The sequence below is a fragment of the Suricata suricatta genome, chromosome 4, assembly GCF_006229205.1.
Source record: "Suricata suricatta isolate VVHF042 chromosome 4, meerkat_22Aug2017_6uvM2_HiC, whole genome shotgun sequence".
Taxonomy (NCBI): Eukaryota; Metazoa; Chordata; class Mammalia; order Carnivora; family Herpestidae; genus Suricata; species Suricata suricatta.
The window spans coordinates 145658877-145678968 of record NC_043703.1 but is presented as its reverse complement, the minus strand read 5'-3'; the positions used below and the strand labels follow the sequence as shown (position 1 = coordinate 145678968).

General features: G+C 41.6%; 1 protein-coding gene across 4 annotated transcripts in view; it reads right to left on the bottom strand.

Annotated features, from left to right (window-relative positions):
• Positions 1–421: 421 nt before the first annotated feature.
• The window catches only part of ASXL2 (ASXL transcriptional regulator 2), a 127898-nt gene continuing 108227 nt past the window's right edge, over positions 422–20092 (bottom strand). For all 4 annotated transcript variants that reach the window (XM_029938156.1, XM_029938157.1, XM_029938159.1 and 1 more), the window contains 4 exons: positions 15204–15300; positions 12356–12461; positions 9692–10409; positions 422–7035 (listed from right to left, as the gene is read on the bottom strand). In XM_029938156.1, coding sequence (XP_029794016.1) covers positions 4561–7035; positions 9692–10409; positions 12356–12461; positions 15204–15300 — 3396 coding nt within the window. In that variant the 3' untranslated portion in view covers positions 422–4560. The remainder of the gene's footprint in view (positions 7036–9691; positions 10410–12355; positions 12462–15203; positions 15301–20092) is intronic.

The following is a 20092-nucleotide window of genomic DNA, read 5'->3' as shown; positions in this document are numbered from 1 at the left end:
AACAAAACAAACAAAAAAAAAGAGCGAGAGAGACTGAACCATGTTTTTGTGTTTGTCTGTTTTTAACATTCCCAGAACACCAGGTGGTTAAGAGACAGAAGATAAGGTGTGAAAGGGTGAAAACAGAGACAGACAGATAAGGTGAATTTAATATTTTTACTAGAGTTCTGAAAGAAATATGCTACCCTGATATATTTATCACCAAATTCCTCATTTTACTCCTCTATACAATCTGTGGTAATCTTCCAATGAAAAGATAAGGCAACAGCTGAGGGCTCTTAACCCACACCGCTCTCAGATGGATGTCAGATCTCAAGATTCACCAAAAACTCCAAGGTTTTTATTTTCACTTTAATTATCTTTTACTTAATAATAAAATGAAAAATAAGAATATATGAATACATACAATCTATATACATATATTTATTGCAAATACTTAAAATTCTTATGTAAAATGATTTTTCTATATTTGTGAAAAAATATGACTTTTTAAATGGTGTTGACACCAACTTCTCTGTACATACCCTCAATTCCAATGTTAACAATTCCTTTAAAAAGGCAAAAGACACAAAAGTTTAGCATTTACCAAACCAGTCTGTACAAACCTTATAAGCCAGAAGGAAAAAAAAATAGCTTGTGGTAAATAAGTCAATTTTCTTTTAAAATAAAAAATAAACTTCAAAACTATTCCCCTTATTGCATTTCTTGGAAATAATCTGAGTGTTTTTAGAGTTAATTTCCTTTGTAATAGTTTGTGCCTTAACAGTGAGGTCCTACATTATATATACCACATATGAGAAATTCAGTCTTCCACTGTCACTTTTTACATAGATATTAAAATATATATTACTTAAAATATATTACTGGAAAGCTATTTTTAAAATTGATCTTTAATAGTTGTATCAAATGTAAAGCATTAAAAAAAATAAAGTAACCAAGAATCTATGAAGCTCTTACTTCAACTTTAGGAAATGTTTTACCTATTGTTCCCTTTCAATAGGTATGTAGGTATTGAAACATGGTAGGAAAGATCCCTGCCTATGATCATGTTTCTCAGAGTCTCTTTGGACTAGTCTACAAATTGAGCTGAAATCTTCCACTGGCCAAGTTTCTACTCAGCACGTTGTTGTAATGGGGACGTTTCCCTCCTTGTTGTGAAAGTGAAACCTCTAGGTCACAGAGAAAACCCTGGCACTGCTCACGGACAGTGAGTTCTAGAAATAAATAGTGGTGTAGTGACCAGAGAAGACCCCCTCATTATAACAATTCATTTCATCTAAGAGTTCCTTAAGGGCTCTAAGGTAGAGAAAGGCAATTAATAAGCAATCAGGATGGTAACTGTCAAGTCATTAATACATATGAATTTACACCTTCACCCAGAAGGCAATGAGGTCTTCCTTTGGCTATTTATTTAAATCTGAGAGAATTCCTCAAACACATGCATCTGGGAGCCTTCCCAGCCCACGCAAGTATGCTTCCCCTACCCCAAGAAAAATGTCCCATTTGCCAGATCTTAGAAATGTTACATGAGATACTACATAGAGTTTCAATATCTTGAGCATAGGGGTTAAGGAACGGAGGGCAAACAACTCCAGGTTATTTGGCTTTATCTTCTATTTAATAGGATGGAGAATTTTCACGGAAATTTTTTTTTTTAAGATTCAGGGAGCCTTCTCTACTCGACAACTTAGAACATTCATTAAGTAAGCCGGAGATGATTACTTCTTGTTAACGCTCTCTCCCCAAGGGGACCTGCAAAGGAAGGTCTCCGCAGGCGTGCGCACACCCTGGAGGCATAAGCATCAGGCACAATACCTGACTAGTCATTGGAAATAGTGCAACTACGTACCATAAAAATAAGCTCAGCACTTCTCCGCAACCTCTCAGATTGAACTGAAGAGTAAAGCAACTCTGAAAACCCATGATAAAAACTGCTTTAAAGATACTGGAGTCCCATGCTCTTAACAATACAAAGATTTTTCTTCTCCCTATTGCTTCACTTTCTAGACAGCCAGATTGGAATAGGTCTGGTTTGTTGCTGTTGCTTTTTCTGTTCAGCTCTTAAATGACTTTCTACCTGAAACCACTGTTTTGAAACAAACTGACAATTGGATTGTATTTAATTTACTAGCATCCTGAGACTATTCTCTCATTCTGTCAAGATTGAGGCAGTGTACCTAGTAGACAAATGTTTTAGGGACATTTGTAAATGCAAATGTTTTATTCTCTGAATATCATTTGTTAAGAGAATCTGGGGAATAATAATGCTCAGGGCCCATCTGCAAGGGCCTGGTGGAGATGAAGAGGCACAATATGGTCTGCTCTCCAAATGGACTTGAAAATCCCTGATATCCTTCCTGCTTTCCTGGTTAGTCTGTCCAGCCTCAGATTAGGGGAACCATGGAGGAGAGACTTTCTAGGACAGCAAAGGTGCAAAGACAAAAACTCACTCTGAAGAATCCAAATTGGTAATTAACGTCTAGCATGGCGCCCATTCTGAAACACAGGGGCACTTCAGCGCACAGACCAGCCCTCGGTCCTTAAAAGCATGAAGTGCTTTTAAGCCCCTCCCTTGGACTGTCCAGGGTACTGAAAGTTTGGGGACCAGAACCATGCTTTCTGTTTCCTGCTGGATGTTGGCTGGAGAACTGAATCCTTACCCCTGGATCCTTTCAGCCTTCTTATTTTTAAGCTCTGAAGAAAAAGGGAAGTTAGGAGGACATCCTATTATCTCAGCTGAAACTAGAACACAGGTATTAATCCTATATTTGCCTTGGGCTGCAAAAGATAACAGAAGCAAAAATTGAAAAATAGTGCGGTAGTAAATTTCCTATGGGGTTCCTAGGTATTACAAGCAGGTATACTGTGGGGCAGGGAGGCGAATGGGTAACAGAATGGGGAAGAGCAAAGAGTATTACTGTCTATTTTCTCCTAATCTGGAATGTGACTTAGTAAGTTTACACTGTTCTGCATATGGTAAATATCACATCCTGAATACGAAGTACAGCCACAAGTGTACTTGGGTGCAGTAATATTTTTACTTTACACACTTGAAATTAGGAAACTTAAAATCAATATGCAAACAATGCACATTGACAATACCCAATTCTTCAATACCAAATTTTGGTAAACTGTAGATTTATTTTAATGTTCTTTAACGACGACCTAAATATATGTACTCAAAACTCTTCGGTCACTAGAGACAAGATTTTAAAAAAATAATAAAAAGGGAAACAAAAAAAATCAACAAAACAAATAACAAAACTTTGAAGCTAATTTCTCCTTACTAGACATTCCCTTAGCCACTTACTGAAGCCCCTTTACGTTAGAAATTTCTAGTGCATAGATAGCAGTGATCCAAAACAGAGGACATGTTTCCTGAAGCAGGAAAAGTGTCTTTCACCATACGCGTGCACGTTGTGTTCAGAGCGGTAGAATAGTAAGTTTCCCCCACACTCCGCAGATGCCGGGGAGGTCCAAATGGGCTTAACAGAACCAGCAGGCATGACAGCCACGAGCTCTTCTCCCTGTGCCAACAGCGGACTACAGAACCTCAGATAAGGATGGGGCAAGATGAGGAAAAGAAAGGCTACCTTGTTTCTAGTGTTAAAACCGTTTCCCAAAGTTCTGTTATGTTCAAGTTTAACAATTTCTGCACTTTTACTCCCTTACCCAACAAAACACGTAGTTCAGATCACCCCATCATTAACATTTTTGGTTATTTTTGTCCTAGTATTTCCCACCCACTGGTAAGCTCCCACGACTGACAACATAGTCGGGTGTTACTGCCGGAGCTGCTGCCCTGCACAGGTGACAGTCAGAGCAGGGGCCACATTTGTGGTCCCGGGGCACGGTATGAGGACTTGCGGGCAGGGGTACACAAACCACAAGCAGAGCTTGGCAACAGCACAGGTTTGTGGAAGCCAAGAACCAGGTCAAGAGGTTTTGGAGTCTGAAATACTACCTGTGAAATCAATACCTTATCAAAACTTTGAACTTATGAAGGTTCTAAGGACTGAGCAAACCCTGATTCCAGATCCTGCAAAGGCTGAATAATCTATGTAAAGCCTCCAGTCAGACCATCACGACATAATCAGCTTGAATGGTCATTTCTCCATACCACTCCTTCAACTCTTTTCTTTTCCTGGACACGTAGAAAAGGACAGAAGAGAGACAGCTTCTGGTAACCATGCATGGCATTAAAGTTTTCTCAGAGTCACATGAAGCGGAACATAAATCTGAATTTAAAGTAATACATTATTACCTAAACACTTGGAAAAACAATGTTAAAACAAAATGTGACATATTTACATGATTTTTTAAGTGCAAACTTGTCACAAATTCACAAAGTCTTGCTTGACCTAGACTTACTATACAAGGTGCTCTTCCTCTAAAATGTAAGATCTGCACTCTGTATTCCTGATTTAAGTAACCTTTGTCTCTTAAGACAACTGAAACCTACTTATTTATCTCCGTGATTCCAAAAGGACGCAAAAAACACATCTCATCAACCCTTCCTTCCCTTCCTGCCTCCTTCACAGCGTGTTCTTTCTAGTCGCATTACCGAACGACAAGGCAGGAGACGCAAAGTTTAGAAGGGCCAATGCAATCATCATGGCAGAACGCTCCGCACCCCTTGCACATGATCATGGCTTTCAACCGGCAGTAACATTTTGAAGGCGTGTCCTCTATGCTGTTCTCTTCAGGAAAGGCCTGAACAGGAATGGTCTGGCCATGGCTGCTGGGATTCATAGCTTGGCTAGCAGGGATAGTGGTGACAGTCACTGAAAAGGACATGACATCACCTACATTGCTAGATACTTGGCTACAGTCAGGCATCCCCGGTACGGCAGAGTTAGGGTCCATGTCAGATGAGGTGGAGACATTGATCATGCCTCTGTAGCTTGGCCCAATCTGTGTGGGGCTTCCATATAGCTTTGGGGCTTGCAGAGGTGGGAGGAGGAGAGGCTGATGGGTGGGGCTGTCTGCAGTTAGAGGGAGAGCAGTGGAACTGAAAAGCTCCGGACTGCTACACATCGTCTTCCCTCTCACTGCGTGAGCCATCTGTTTCTGTGCTGCCTGAATAAAATCTCTGGCTAGGGTTTTCTCATCAAATGCTTGGCCTCTAGGGAACAGGTAATTCTCCTTGCTAAAAATGGTTTGCTCATGCACTGGTGTCTCCGCTTTCACATTCTTTTTTGCTAAACAATCATTGATGGATGGGGTCTCTCTAGTGTGGGGTCCTGAACTTGCTTCACACTTGCCAGAACCCTGGGGAGCCTGTGGCTCCTCCTTCACCACGAAGGGTTCTTGCTCATCACCAGTACTTTCCTCATCAGTGTCATCTTCTCTGCTGCTGCTACTATCTCCTGTTGCGTTTTTACCGTCTGTATATCCCACTTTCAAGGCCTCAGTGGGGCTACTTAGACAAAAACGGTCTTCAGGGTTTACAGAATGGGTCCTCCTAAAGCTCTCTGAACCCCGGCCATAGGTGGAAATGTTAAGTAAGTAGTGACCTGCCATCGCAGGCTTTGATGTCCGTCTGCCAGCAAAACCCAGCATGAACCTCTGGCTCGTGGAGATCTCTTCTACCTGGAAACCTGAGTGAGTGAAGCTGAACTGGGAGGGCTGCACGAACGGGAGAACATTCTGCCTCCGAACCCTCTGGATGAGAGTCTGAAGGATCTGATCTTGGGTGGCTTTGCTTAGTCCTTCCTGGTACTGGTGTGTGTCAATGCTAGAGTCCCTCAGATCCTTCCCTGCCAGGAGCTGAAGGGATCTCGGCACCTGGGGGAGCTGCTTACTCGGCAAGGATTTGCCCAGCAGCTGTAGAGCCAGATGAGACTGCCTCTCACTAACTTCCTCTCTGCTGTTCTCTGTTGCACCGGCGCCCGCGAGGGTTCCTGCCCCCGGCTCCTCTCTTGTGGTCAGTGGAACAGTTTTCATTTCAACTTTGGTGAGAGGTTTAGGCAGAATTTGCTCCATGGGAACATCTTTGCCCTGAAGCAGCTGAGTGACCAAAGGATTATTTGCAGGGATACTAGAGCTTGGCCTTGAAATGGGTCCATTCATGTTTGAAGAAGTTCCTGGAGTTTTAAGGCTAGAAGCTACTGGCAAAGTGCTCGAAGATGGAGCTGATCCGGTAGGTGCTACAGTCACACCGACCGGGGGCACAGGAAGCTTTTCTAAAGTGGTTGTTGTTAATAAAGATGTTAAAGGAGAGGGAGTCATCTCCACTGACGTACTAGCAGTTGGCTCCGCTGAGGCTGAAGGGTCTGGTGTATTCTTACTAGAACCTGCTCTGGGCTCTACAGTGCCATCAGCTGCAAAACGAACAGGCGAGGCACCGGAGAGGAGAGCAGAGTCTGTCAGAGCAGAAGGCGCTTTCTCCTGTCTGCAATTACTGGGCCCTTGTGGGTGGGTAAGCGAGGCCACTGTGGCTGTTGCCCTGGTGGGATGCAGTTTTTCATTGCTCAGTTTCCCTACGGCTGGTGGGGGTGCGTTGGTGCGGGCTGGTGACGGGACACTTGTGCGTGCTCCGCTGCTGGCAGGGGGTGGGGGCACTGGGAGGGCTTGCTGTAGTTGTGCTCCAGAGACACCAGGAGGCTGAGCCTGCTCTGGGGTCTTGGTCTCGGGCTGGGGCTGAGTCTCTGGACCACAGGGTAGAAGCTCTCTCGTACCTCCCCTGCTTCCAGTTCCTGCCAATTCCAGTGCGGGGCCCCTTCCAGGTTCACAGGCTCTGTCTGAGTCTGGACTCCCTCCTCTAGTAGGTTTCCTTTCACCACCCTCTCCTGGACCTTGTCCACCCCCGGGGCCGGGTCCTGGAATGGTCCCTCCAACTGAGGCGGCAGCGGCAGCTGCGGCAGCAGCGGCGGCGGCTGCCCTCTGTGCTTTGACCAGCTGGGCTTTTGCTTTGATGTCTGCAAGAGTTCTGGCTCCTGTTCTGTTAGGACTAGCGATGGAGACTGGAAAACGAGCCCTGGGAGAGACCTGCGATGTAGGAAAAGGCATGGGGGAGATTCTGGAGACAGGGATCTGAAAGAAAGAGGGAGAAAAAAAACAAAAACACCAGAGCTTAGTTTTCACTTACAAGAGTAATAGAACTTCATCAACACTTGAATTTTCCCCGTAGGGTAAACACCGCACACCAGTGACGCCGGTGGGAGGTCCACGGCCGAGAGACCCAGCTGTGGAGACAGCAACACCAATTTGTCTCCAGGGTCCCTCCACCTCCTCTACTGATGCCAAAGTCTCTCCTCCCCCGACATCCTGTCCAACCCACATCAACCTATCTCTTTTCTCAACACAACTCCCTCCTAATGGCCCTACACCTCACAACTGCTTATCTGTTAAGACACAGACCTTTCTGCGGTACTTGCGCTTTCAAATTTGTGTGTGAGAAAGAAGCATCCCACTGTCCTTGTCTTCCTAGTTTTCTTTCCAAGGTCCAAGGAAAAATTCTCACTCTCTTCTGTTCTACACACATACACCCACGGGCACTTAAGCATATAGGCTGAATCAGCTCAATGACAGAGACTTCTAGATAGCACTGGAAGGCAGAGACAGTGCATGATCCACAGACGCACCCTACTCTGCCCATCCCCGGGAGGGAGGATGCACATTATATATATATTTACTATAGTCATTCTCCTTCCTGGCTGGCTTAATACTTACTTGGGGAGCTTTTTAAAACTATTATGTGCTCTGAGTCTTATCCCAAAATTTACAAATTAGACCCCTAGGGGAAAAAATGCTTTTATCAGGGTTGAAACCCACTGATTTTCATATCATAATATAATTATATGTGAAAGGAACCTGACTCCCATTTGAAACTATACTTCAGAAGCTATCAGAGTTAATTAGAATGCATCAAAGTCTGGACCCTCCTAGTAGTTGCTAGAGTTTAAAGGAGCAAATAACTATTATAAATGTTCTAGGCATTAAATTAAAAAAAAAAATCAATCCACAGTATTGTAAGAATAGTAAAAGTGATTTTCATAAAATTCACAATCTCTGGCAAAGCATGCAGGGTAGAAAGGTGTCAACCATTTTTCTTTAAAAAGAAGGATATTTTAAGTGTACAAATCTTAAAATTAAAAAGTCACGAAGAATGTCATACAACTAATAATAAACAAAATGAGAGGGAAATCATGCAGTAAATGAAATGGGTCAAGTATTAGCAACTGAATGTTTCTAAGGGATATTTCCTGAAAAGAACTAACTTTGGTTCAACTAAGTTAAATTAAAAAGGGGAGAAAAAAGAATTTTATGTGGATTATTTTTCTACTTGTAACCTAATGTGAATGAATAATACCCAGTACCTGGGTTCACAGACACAACAGTATTAATAAATACTATTAATAAAAATGTATCAATACTATTTATTAAATGAATAAATAGACTGCAAACCAAAATTAAACACAACCTGAGTATTACTAAACCTTTAGATCAGAAGTAAAAATGTGTTTGGGCTTTAAAGGGCTCACTACTGGTTAAATGCAGTCTTATACACTATACTATCTCAGCAACACCCCTTTAGGAATGTGCAGATTTGATAAGCAGCAATATAATGCTAACATGGAAGTTAATGACATGTCCTAAGCAGCAGAGCTTAGCAAGGCTATTCCACCTTGCTAATGCCCCTCAAGAAACCAGCAGTGACTCAAGGCAGCCACACGTTTCCTTTAAAAAGATGGAACCAGTGGGGCACCTGGGTGGCTCAGTTGGTTGAGCATTCAACTTCGGCTCAGGTCATGATTTTAAGGTTCCTTGAGTTCAAGCTGCGCATTGGGCTCCGTGCTGACAGTGTGGAGCCTGCTTGGGATTCTGTCTCCCTCTGTCTGCCTTTCCCCACTCACACTGTCTCTGTCTTTCTCAAAATAAATAAATAAACTTAAAAAAAAGGGGGGGGGGGACTAAAGGTAGTTCTAGAGCCACAGAACATTAAATGAGTTACAGCAGTAAGAAAAGGGCCAAGGTACACTTAAATATCAGCGCTCTTGCTACAAAGATCTTTATTTTTTTTTTAAGTTTATTTATTTAGATAGAGAAAGAGGGAGAAAGTGCAAAGGAGGGGGGGAGGGGGAGAGAGGGAGAGGGGGGGGAGGGGGAGAGAGGGAGAGAGGGAGAGAGGGGGGGAGGGAGAGAGAGAGAGAGAGAGAGAGAGAGAGAGAGAGAGAGAGAGAGAGAGAATGAATCCCAAGCAGGCTTTGAGCTATCAGCACAGAGCCAGACATGGGGCTCAAACCCATGAACCGTGAGATCATGACCTGAGCCAAAACCAAGCATTAGACAAAGAACTGAGCTACCCAGGTGCCCCAAAGATAGTTCTTTGAATCACACCAATGACTTTCTCTCTTACCATATTTCTTATTTTGTCACATGAGACAGAATAATTTCTATAACTATTTTAAGAGATAAGAGTAGCCAGCAGGGTGGGTGGGTAGAGAAGGTCTACATTAGATATCAAGGCACCTTACTTACTCAAACACTAATTAAGATCTTTAGGAATGGAGTTCTAAATGCCTGTTTACTATAACTTTATTCGTGTAAGACCAAGTCACATGTGTATCAAATATATACAACTGCTTCTGCATTAAGAAATAACACAAATGACTTGAAATGTATTAAGTATGACCAGAAACTTAGTGTTCAGACTGTCTCTCTTTGTCAATTCTTCCCACTCCCTTACCTTGAGAGGTGGTACTTTTCGCACCTGGATCCTGTCCACTCTACTGAGAAAGGGCTGTGGCGAGACCTGAAATGGCTGCTGGTGCTGGCGATTCTCCGTGACACGTGGCCTCTTCTCCCAGCTCACAGGGGCCTCTTCTTGGAGGAGACAAGACTTCCTCTTGAGGCTCTCGGGGCTGTGATCAGCCAGAGCTGATGGAGGCTCTTTCACAGTGGTCTCCTGTGGACCGGTTTCCGCTACGGGCTTCATTCCTGGCTTCTCCACCCCAGGACTCTTGGGTTTGTTTGGGGACGTAACCGAAGCTCCTTGGCTTTCATCTTTGTTGTAATTAGAAACTGTAGTGAGATGATTCTCTTTCTCAGACTCCTGTTCAACAGAGGCAACTGGCTTCTGCTCCAAGAGCTCGTCATCCTTTGGGCACTTGACGGGGAGTGTGCTGCCAAGCTCCTGGGTATTGCTTGCTGAGGACAGCAGAGGCTCTGTGGGCTTGGAGTTTGGCGGCACCGGATCTTGACTTTCACACTCTTCCTTCCTTACTGGCGATGGCGTCTGCGCCACTTCTTCTTTAGACTCCAACTGGGGAATCACTGGGACTGTACTGGCAGGTGAGGCCTCTGAAGGAAGCATGGGTTTTGGTTGCTCAGCTGGGGTTTTCTTTACTTTGAGATCACTGGGCGAGGCTGTCAATTTCTTTGAATCCTCAAGGCTCAGGCCAGAACTAAAAGGTGGGGGAAAAAAATATTCTAGGTGAGAAATGGCCCATGTTATCGAGAGCACTACGAGACAACAGCATATGGCAGCGCCTAGAAGAAACCCTGATCCAGAGGAGGCACTCCTCACACGTTATCTTCGTTACTGTTCCCATTAGTGAAGTTCTGGAGTTCGAGTGCTTGGATGCAAATCCTGACTCTGATATGATCCATGTGACACTGAGTGAGTCACTAGTCTTCTGTACCTCACTTTCTTCAGTTATATACTGAGATTTATCAATTGATACTTTTACTGTTATTAAGTTAATAAATGTAAGGTACTTAGAACAGTACCTAGCACATACTAAAGCTCAATAATGTTCATTATGGTCATTACTTGTGCTTATAAGAGGGGCTACCTTGTCTAGAAGAAGCATCACGGACTACTCACAAGGGAAGTGAAAGAAGTCCAAGACCTATGCACCCTGATCAACTCTGCTCTGTAGTACCTGAGAAGGCCGGCCAAGAAGTAGAAGGGCCCCTGAGAAGACAGTAGGAGTGCGCTGTCAACACTCTCCAGGCACTGATGATTAGACCTCTGGAGTTTCTGGGAACCCTGTTTAAACTTCACTCAGTACAGTTCCATAATCCTGAGACTGATGCCTCGGAGCTGTCCCGGGGGTGAGGCGATGAGACCTCCATAGTGTGGCCTCGCCCGAGCTAAGCTACTGGGCAGGGGTCACGAGCAATGCCTCCTATTGTTTTAGAACATTATTTAAACAGGCAAAAGCAAGGCACCCTCTCCGGTGACTTCAAATGATCAGGACTGCACAAGGGCTAATGACAAAACTACACAACACTAAAACACAGTTCTTCTATAAAAGCTGGCAAAAAAGTAAGAGCTGAAAACAGAAAGACCCAAGAATTGCTACAATGCTCTATCTGCCTGAGGAGGGAATAAACAATATTTATAGAGTAACTGTTATCTATGGTAACACTCTAAATGTATACACCATAATTTCTACAAAGGGCTCAAAGTTCATACCAAGAGTGGAAAAATATCAATATGTGAGACTTTTTTTTTTTTTTTTTAGGATTTTGTTTTTAAGTAATCTCTATTCCCAACATGCGGTTTGAACTCACAAGCCCAAGATCAAGAGTTGCATGCGCTACCGCCTGAACCGTCCAGGCACCTGAATAAGTGAGACTCTTAAATCTCAATAGGAATCACTTCCTAAGTGACCATAAAGGGGAGCAATGAACTACTTGGAGATACGGAAAAGAGCCATTAGTTCTCAAACTGGTTACGGAGTGTTCTTAAGGACTGCCACTGGGATGGGGAAGTCAAGAAGGGAGACAAACCAATAGCATCTGGATGTTCAATCCTACTTCAAACTATACAGCTCCACTGTCATCTATTTAAATGTCCCCTTTAAATTTTTATTTGGATTTTTTGTTAGGGAAAAATGATTTAGACCACGTATCCTGAGAACAGGGTTTTATCTTGATTCAGCTATGAATACCTCTCAGAGTGCCTTCTACAGAGGAAAGGCTGTTTAATGATGCACTGGGTGTAATGATCCATATTATGGGATTCCTTAGTGATGTTGGATAAATTATCTTACGGGATATCAGCTACTAGAAAAAATGTACAGAACTTCAGTATTCTCATAACTTATAAAGTCCCTGGAAGAACTACTCAACCTATTCAAAGAAAGGGACTCCAATTCAAGGTAACAATTTTTTTTTAAATGAAACCATCCGACCCACAATAGTAATGTGTTAAGAGTTAAGTAATCCAATTCTGTGCACCCATGACTCATAGTAAGAAAAATAATTTTTGCTAAAAGAGAATTAGTGAAAAAAATAAAAGGAAATTGAGGACCAGATTTTCTAGAAATGTACTAAGATGAAACAGTGTGTGACATATATGTAGGAATGAACATTTGGTTTATAGAACCTGTCTTGATATTACCTCTGACCATAGTAGCTTTCAAAGAATTGTTCTTTCCATGGCTCTACTTTTTTCTCCTTCTCAATCTCTTGTCGAATTCTCACCTGCATCTCAGGTGTAAACTCACCTGTAACGTACAAAAAAAAGGGGGGGAGGGTGTACTCAATGGAAATATGCTGTTTCAGTCTTTTAACTTTCTAGATTACAAAAGACTCGTGCAGAAGTCAAAATACCATCATGTGAAAGGAAATCTCCCCAAAATTCCTCACCTGAAGGGAGCAGCTCAATGCCATCAGGTGAAACAGAAACACTTGTGTGCCACTGCTGTCGTTTTCAGCCCCCAGCTGAGGCACCTGTGCCTTTTCTCTGGGCCTCCCTTGCAGTACCGCCCCCTGATGCCGAACATCATATTCGCTACAGATTTCTTTTATCACTGACCTTGAAGGTTTAATTTCCATTGGAAATTTGATATGACTCTCATTATACATTTTAAGTAAATAATGCCACTGAGTATTTTATTATTTTAAAGCTCTGTTTCTCTGAGGCGACTTGTATTTTATGCCCTTTATCTGCTACTGCACAATGAACAGCTATGGCCCTGCTCAAAGGCATTTGAGGCTACAGTAAAGAGAGGGAGCTATTCAGGAGTTGTCAGTTTTCTGACTACTCTAGAAATTGTGCCGCTCCAGCGCCCTGACAAGGAGGCATTCAACACGTCAAACACTCAGCTGCTCGGAACATGACAGTCAGGTGCACATACTACCAGCCGCCTCAGTGCCTCCCACTCCATCGGCAGAGAACCGCTCACTGTGCTGAGTAGGCCATCTTCAAGCTGTGACTCAGAAACACTGCTGTCTTATATTCTACTACTCTGGACATCAAGGATCAAGGAATAAGAAATAGCAATGGTAGACTTGAAGTTTAAGGTCTCCTGGGGGCAAGAAGATAGAAAGGAAAAGTGTTCGAGGACACAGTCCTGGGCATATGAATAGGAAAAGAGGAATTTACCTGTCAGAATCCAACCCAGAACTACCTTTTTGTTGAGTTTACCATACATGACAGAACGAGGAGTAGAAAACATTGCATTGTTCACATGTGTACCGTGTTCAAAGTTTTTGCGGCTCACCTGACTCTAGGTATAGCAGCGACTGCTCCTATGCAGTTAACACTGATAATAATCAAGGGATCACTGTTGTTAATACCTACTTTAAAAAACTAGAGGGTTGGACAGGGCATAAGCCCTTTACCAAATTATTATTGTTATTATTATTTTTTTTAAGAAGGCTTCATGCCTGGCATGGAGCCCAATGTGGGGCTTGAACTCACGACCCTGAAATCAAGACTTGAGCTGAGATCAAGAATTGGACGCTTAATGCACTGAACTACCCAGGTGCCCCTACCAAATTATTCTTAAAGGTAATGATAATGTACATGTTTTTATAGTACTTTTGTAATTTTAGCTCTTTCAGAAAAAAAGTGGTCTCCGCTCAAGAAAATCTTTAAGAGGTAGGACCAGAGTAATCAGTGAGAGAGCTTTTGTAAACAGAATTTGCCCCCTGGGGGCGCCTGGGTGGCTCAGTTGGTTGAGCGTCCAAGTTCAGGTCATGATTTCATGCCTCTAGAGCCCCAGCCCTAGCCCTGCCCTGGGCAGTCTGTGGTCAGCAAAGAGCCTGCTTCCAATCCTCTGCCCCCACCCTCCCTTGCACCTCCCCCGCTAGCACTCTCTCTCTCACAAATAAACATTAAAAAAAAAAAAGAATTAACAATTAAAAGAAAAAGAAAAAAGGAAAGAATTTGCCTCCTAAAAAACAACAAAACCCCCAAAACAATAGGAAGGAAAATGTCAACAACTACAGTGAATGTAGATAATTTAGCTTGTCAATTAACCTTAAATGCTAGTGATCTGAAAAAAATGAGCAATGAATAGCATTCCTAATGCTCTCCTTATAAATGTATTTATTTTTAATCTTTTTTTTTTAATGTTTATTTTTTTTGAGAGAGAGACAGTGTGTGAGTACGGGAGGGACGGAGAGAGAGAAGGAGACACAGAATCTGAAATAGGCTCCAGGCTCTGAGCTGTCAGGACAGGGCCTAAGCTGGGCTCGAACCCATAAACCACAAGATCATGACCTGAGCCAAATTCAGAGGCTTAGACTGAAACACCCAGATGCCCTATAAATGTATTTCTGTTAAAGCTTCTCACACTTGTTTTAAGCCAAGCCTTGACATAATTCATATGACTTTTCAAGTGCTAGTTTGTACTCCATGTGTGCAGAAAAACAAACAGAAGAGAGTAACTCTAATTCTATACTCCACTTAGTAAGGAGCTTAGTAAAATTTCATTTCTTAGACAGTAATCTAGAATCACTAAGTCAGAATCTTTAGGAGTAGGGCCTTAAAATCTGTATTTCTTTTTTTAAGTTTCCCAGGTGATGCTGAATTCTTTAAGAAACAGGGGCACCTGGGTGGCTCAGATCATGATCTCCCAGTCTGTGGGTTCCAGCCCCGCATTGGGCTCTGTGCTGACAGCTTGGAGCCTGGAGCCTGCTTCGGATTCTGTGTCTCCTTCTCTCTCTGCCGCTGCCCCACTCATGCCGTGTCTCTCTTTCTCTCTCATAAATAAATAAACTTAAAAAAAAAAAACAACATTGCTAGACTCCATCTAGAGCCACAACCTGGTTACACAGGCTCTGGAAAAAAGTCAGTGTAGTGTTCACACAGGATAGCCATTTCTACTCCATGGAAACGTAACAACCTTTGCCTACCAAATCCACTCAAAAACTCATCGAGGCACAGAGGTGCAAATATGCCCTCACAGTGGCTCCAAGTGCATATACAATCGAGGAGGCACGTAGGGTAGGACACTCACCTTCTGAGAGTCGTTCCTTCCAGCCTTGAGCTGCTGAAGTGAAGAACTCATTGTTGAGGGCTGAGCCATTTAACTTCATCAGACCATCTGGACCAACCTGGGTCAAAGAATAAGCCAAGAAAAGCTAACAATAAAAGCCAAATGTATCATGTGAATTTGACTTTATTTTGGAGAAGAATTTATGCATTATATATTTACACATACAGTAACATTTATACATATATGTTTAATTTTATAGATGTATGACTAGATCATACCATGCTGCCTAATATGGATACTCCTGTTTTATCATGTATCATTTTTTTTCTAATAAATTTCTTTCCTGATTACCTTTCCTCCCTTCTTCCTCTCAATTCCATTCCCCATTTATGCTCCTCAAAGAATCATCTACAAACAAATAAATATACATCTATGAAGTTCTTTGCTTGAGAGATTTATTATTTGTTTTCTAAAACTGTGACCAAGCTACATACAGTGAGCTTAATCTTATTTTGCTCACGTAATGCACTGTGGAAGACTCACCAAGTCAACCGGCACAGTGTTAGCCTTCATCATAGCTACATGTTACTTCACTGTATGTATGCACCTCATTTCATTTACCTGTTTCATTTTTTTAGCTTTGCTTTTGAAAGAGAGAGACAGAGAGAGAAAGACCGACTGGGAGGGGAAAGAGAGACAAAGAGACACAGAGAATTCCAAGCAGGTTCTGCAATGTCAGCACAGAGCCCTATACAGGGGCTCAAACTCATGAATTGAGAGATCTTGACCTGAGCTGAAATCAAGGAGTTGGATGCTTAACCACTGAGCCACCCAGGCACCCCCATTTACCAGTTTCTTAATCACAAACATAAACTTGTTTCCAATGTTTTCCCATAATTAACCAAGCTGCATTAAGCATATTAGTGCTTCTATATTATTTATTATATATAAATATATATATATTTATTATATATAAAGAACATATTAGTGCTTCTATATCTGTGTAATAAGTTCTAAAGGCAAAGAAATATCTGTGTATAGCCAGGTATTGTTAGACTATTTTCCAAAAAGGCTATAATTCATATTTCCATCAGAAATCTATGCACATACTCTTTATCCTATGAACAACAGATGTTACCAGACTATTTTTATTTCATTTTTTTGACACTCTAATGGGTTTGAAATGGCAATTTCCTTTACCTTGACTATTGGAGTTTTATTCACTTTTTTGTGTGTTATTAGTATTTGGATTTGCGGGGTGCCTTGGTGGCTCAGTTAAATGTCCAACTTTGGCTCAGGTCATGACCTTGGGGCTCATGAGTTCGGGCCCCGTATCAGGCTCTGTGCTGACAGCTCAGAGCCTAGAGCCTGCTTCAGATTCTGTGTCTCCCTCTCTCTCTGCCCGGCCCCCTTCTCTCCCCTTCAAAAATAAACATTAAAAATTTTCTGAAAGAAAATTTTAAAAAAGCATCTTGTGAAATTCTTATCATTTGCTCATTTTTCTTTGAGGCTGCTTCTTTTTTAATATTAAACTATGAGACTCTTTTACATAGTACTCATAGTAAAACTAACATATATTAAAAATATATCCCCCAATCTATTAGTCTCCTGATTTGATTTGTGATATCTTCCCAAAAGATTTTAAAATTCTTTTTTAGAGATTTTGGATTTCCTATCTTGGTTTGGAACTATAAATTTTTATTAAAGGACATAAAACACAAGATATGAAAAAAATCTGGACAGAAAAACTTAATAAAATTGCCACTCTCCCCAAGGTTAATATCTACATTTCAATCAAAATCCCTGGCAGATCTTTCATTAACAAAATGACGTAAAAAAAATTTTTTTTAACTGTATTTATTTTTGAGAGACAGAGAGAGACAGATCATGAGCAGGGGAGGGACAGAGAGAGAGGAACACACAGACTCGGAAGCAGGCTCCAGGTTCTAAGCTGTCAGTATGGAGCCTGATACGGGGATCAAACCCACAAACTGTGAGATCATGACCTGAGCTGAAGTTGGTCGCTCAACCGACTGAGCCACCCAGGTGCCCCAACAAAATGATTTTAAAGTTCATATGGAAAAAAATAAGAAACACTGTGTTTCCAATTATTAAACATACCACACACAAAGCAACGGTAATCAAAACTATTATTACCAGCATTAGAAGAAATAAAGAAATGAGTGGAAAAGGAGAGAGTGCATATAAACTCAGACTGCATATAACTGAATAAAATATATAACAAAGATGGTATATCAAACTGTGACTAAAAATCATTATGTTAAATATGTAGTGGTAGAAAGACTGGCTACCTATTACTCAGTGGAAAATAAAGTTGAATCCCAATTTCAGAGCAATACAAAAAAAATTCTAGAGATATTAAAAACTTAAATGTAACCTTTAAGTCAAAAACAATTTTTTTAAGAAAACGTGTAACTATTCGGACATCCTACGAATTGAGAACCTCACTTTCTACACCAACCTGGGCCAACGTTATCTTTTCCTAGCTCTAGAGCAGAAATTGATGAACTTTTTTCTGTTAAAGGAGAGACTGCAAATATGTTAGGCTTTGCAATGCCATAGGGCCTCTGTTGCAATTACTTAACTCTGCCTTGCTGCATGATCTCAGCTACAAACAATACGTAAACAATGTTAAGTGGCTATATGCCAATAAAACTTTATCTATAAAAGCAGGTAGTGGGCTGAAACTGGCCAATGGGCTACAGTATGCTGATTACTGATCTGTACTGTAGGGAGTTGGCAGGGGGTAACAGTTTTCCCTTCTAAGAATTATAAGAATTTAAATTCTTCCCTATAAGACCTCTTATAAGAGGTCAGCCAACCTCTGCATGGATAGCCCAGTGATGAGCAATTTACTCCATCACAGGTCACTGCATTTTAACAGCACCAACTATTAAAAAATATATAATAATAATGTTATTTTAACTCCACATCTGCTTTCTGGAAACACAAAAAAAGTTTACCTCTTTCATTTGACAGACCTTCAAATATATCTAAAGAGTGGTCCAAGCCCCTCCTATATTCTTTTCTCTGGTTTAAATAATGTTTTCCTACTTCATGGCACACCAAATGCCACATACTACTCCACATACCAAAATGTTATTTTCAATGTTTCATCCTAGTAATACGCAGAATTTTATAAACACTCCAAATTGCATCTGACAGTGAAGTTGACTGGCGTCCCACACTTCTATATATAAGGACATTATTTCTCAAATTTCTGTATGGTCCCATCAAAGTCGAAAAAGGCCAATTAATGCCCTTAATAAGAATTTCCCACAGGGTCACCTGGGTTGCTCAGTCGGCTGAGCATTTTGACTTTGGCTCAGGTCATGATCTCACAGTTCATGAGTTCGAGCCCCACACTGGGCTCACTATTGTCAGCATGGAGCTGGCTCAGGTTCTCTGTCCCTTCCCTGCTACGCGGTCTCTTTCTCTCAAAAATAAATAAACATAAAAACAAAAAAAAGAATTCCCCACAGGACTGCACTCTATAGGAAGATGAATAGATAACTTCTAAGATCCCTTTTAATTCTAAACCTATATGGGGCAGGCCTCCTTGTGAGAGAGGATAGGGACCATTAGTCAAAAGACAGTTCTAAGGAAGCTGCACTAGAGTTCTAGAGACGGGCCCTCAGTTAGGTCCTATCTTGTTGTTTCCAACCTAAGTCTTTAACATAGAGCTGAGAGCAATCCCTATTGAGAGGTTCTCTAAAACCTCCGCAGAAACATCAGCTTTCTAACTTGTCTGAACCCAGAACTAGGCAACCCAAAAGTTGTAATTTCTCTAAGGAGTGTCAAGGTTAAGGAGCTGGGGAGGACCAGCTTACTTACTTCTTTGTCCCTGTTGCTGGCGGTGCACCTGACTTACTTGGTCTCTTTGAAAACAGAATCTGACCTGCTGGCACATATGCTCATTCACAGCCCGAGGTGACTGACAGTGGTGGCAATACAGTTGAACAGAAAGATCATTTTCAGAATCAGAAATCTGTTGTTTTGACATTATAGTCAATTAGCTAGGATAATGCACGTAGCTTACTTACTCTCTTAATTTGACTATAAACTAGGGAGTATATCTAGTTTTTTACTGTGAACTAGGAAAACCCCTCTTTCTCATCTTGTTTCTATGATTAGAAAAAATGGGGGAGGGCCTATAAGATTACTTAGAACACAGTATGTGTTTGGAAATAATGAAGTTAGAAGAAAACTCAGAATTTACACACCCTCAGGATTGAACAATCTTAGAAAATCGTAACGGTCCTATCTTCCTTTTATAGAGGAGTAACAGATGATCAGACGTGGGAAGTGACTTGCAAGTAACTCTTTCCTTGATGAAAGCCTAAGTCTCTTACCTTCACCTAATTCCAGACAAACCTAAATCTCCCTGGTCCCTTCCCAGACTCTTCTCAAATTTGGTATTTCTTCTAGATATCGTTTTTATGACTGTAAGGTATTACTGGGTTTTAAAAATCCTTTATATATATGTGTTTGTGTGTGTGTGTGTCTGTGTATACACACATATATTTTTTTAAGTTTACTTAATTTTTGAGAGAGAGAGTGGAGGAGGCTCAGAAAAAGAGGGTGAGACAGAGAATCCCAAGCAGGCTCTGCACCCCCAGCACAGAGCCCAATGAGGCACAAACCACGAGATCGTGACCTGAACTGAAACCAAGGCGGATACGTAACTCACTGAGCCATCCAGGAGCCCCTTTAAGTTCTTTATTATGAAAACAATAAATGTTTGTTTTTCAAAAATCTAACAAAAGAATAAAAATAATTAACACTCTTACTCCCTTCAAAAAATCCACTCAAGAACCCCTGTTTGTCTGAAATAAGACAACTCTTCCTCCTGAACTGTATTCAATGAACATCTATCGAGTATGATAGCT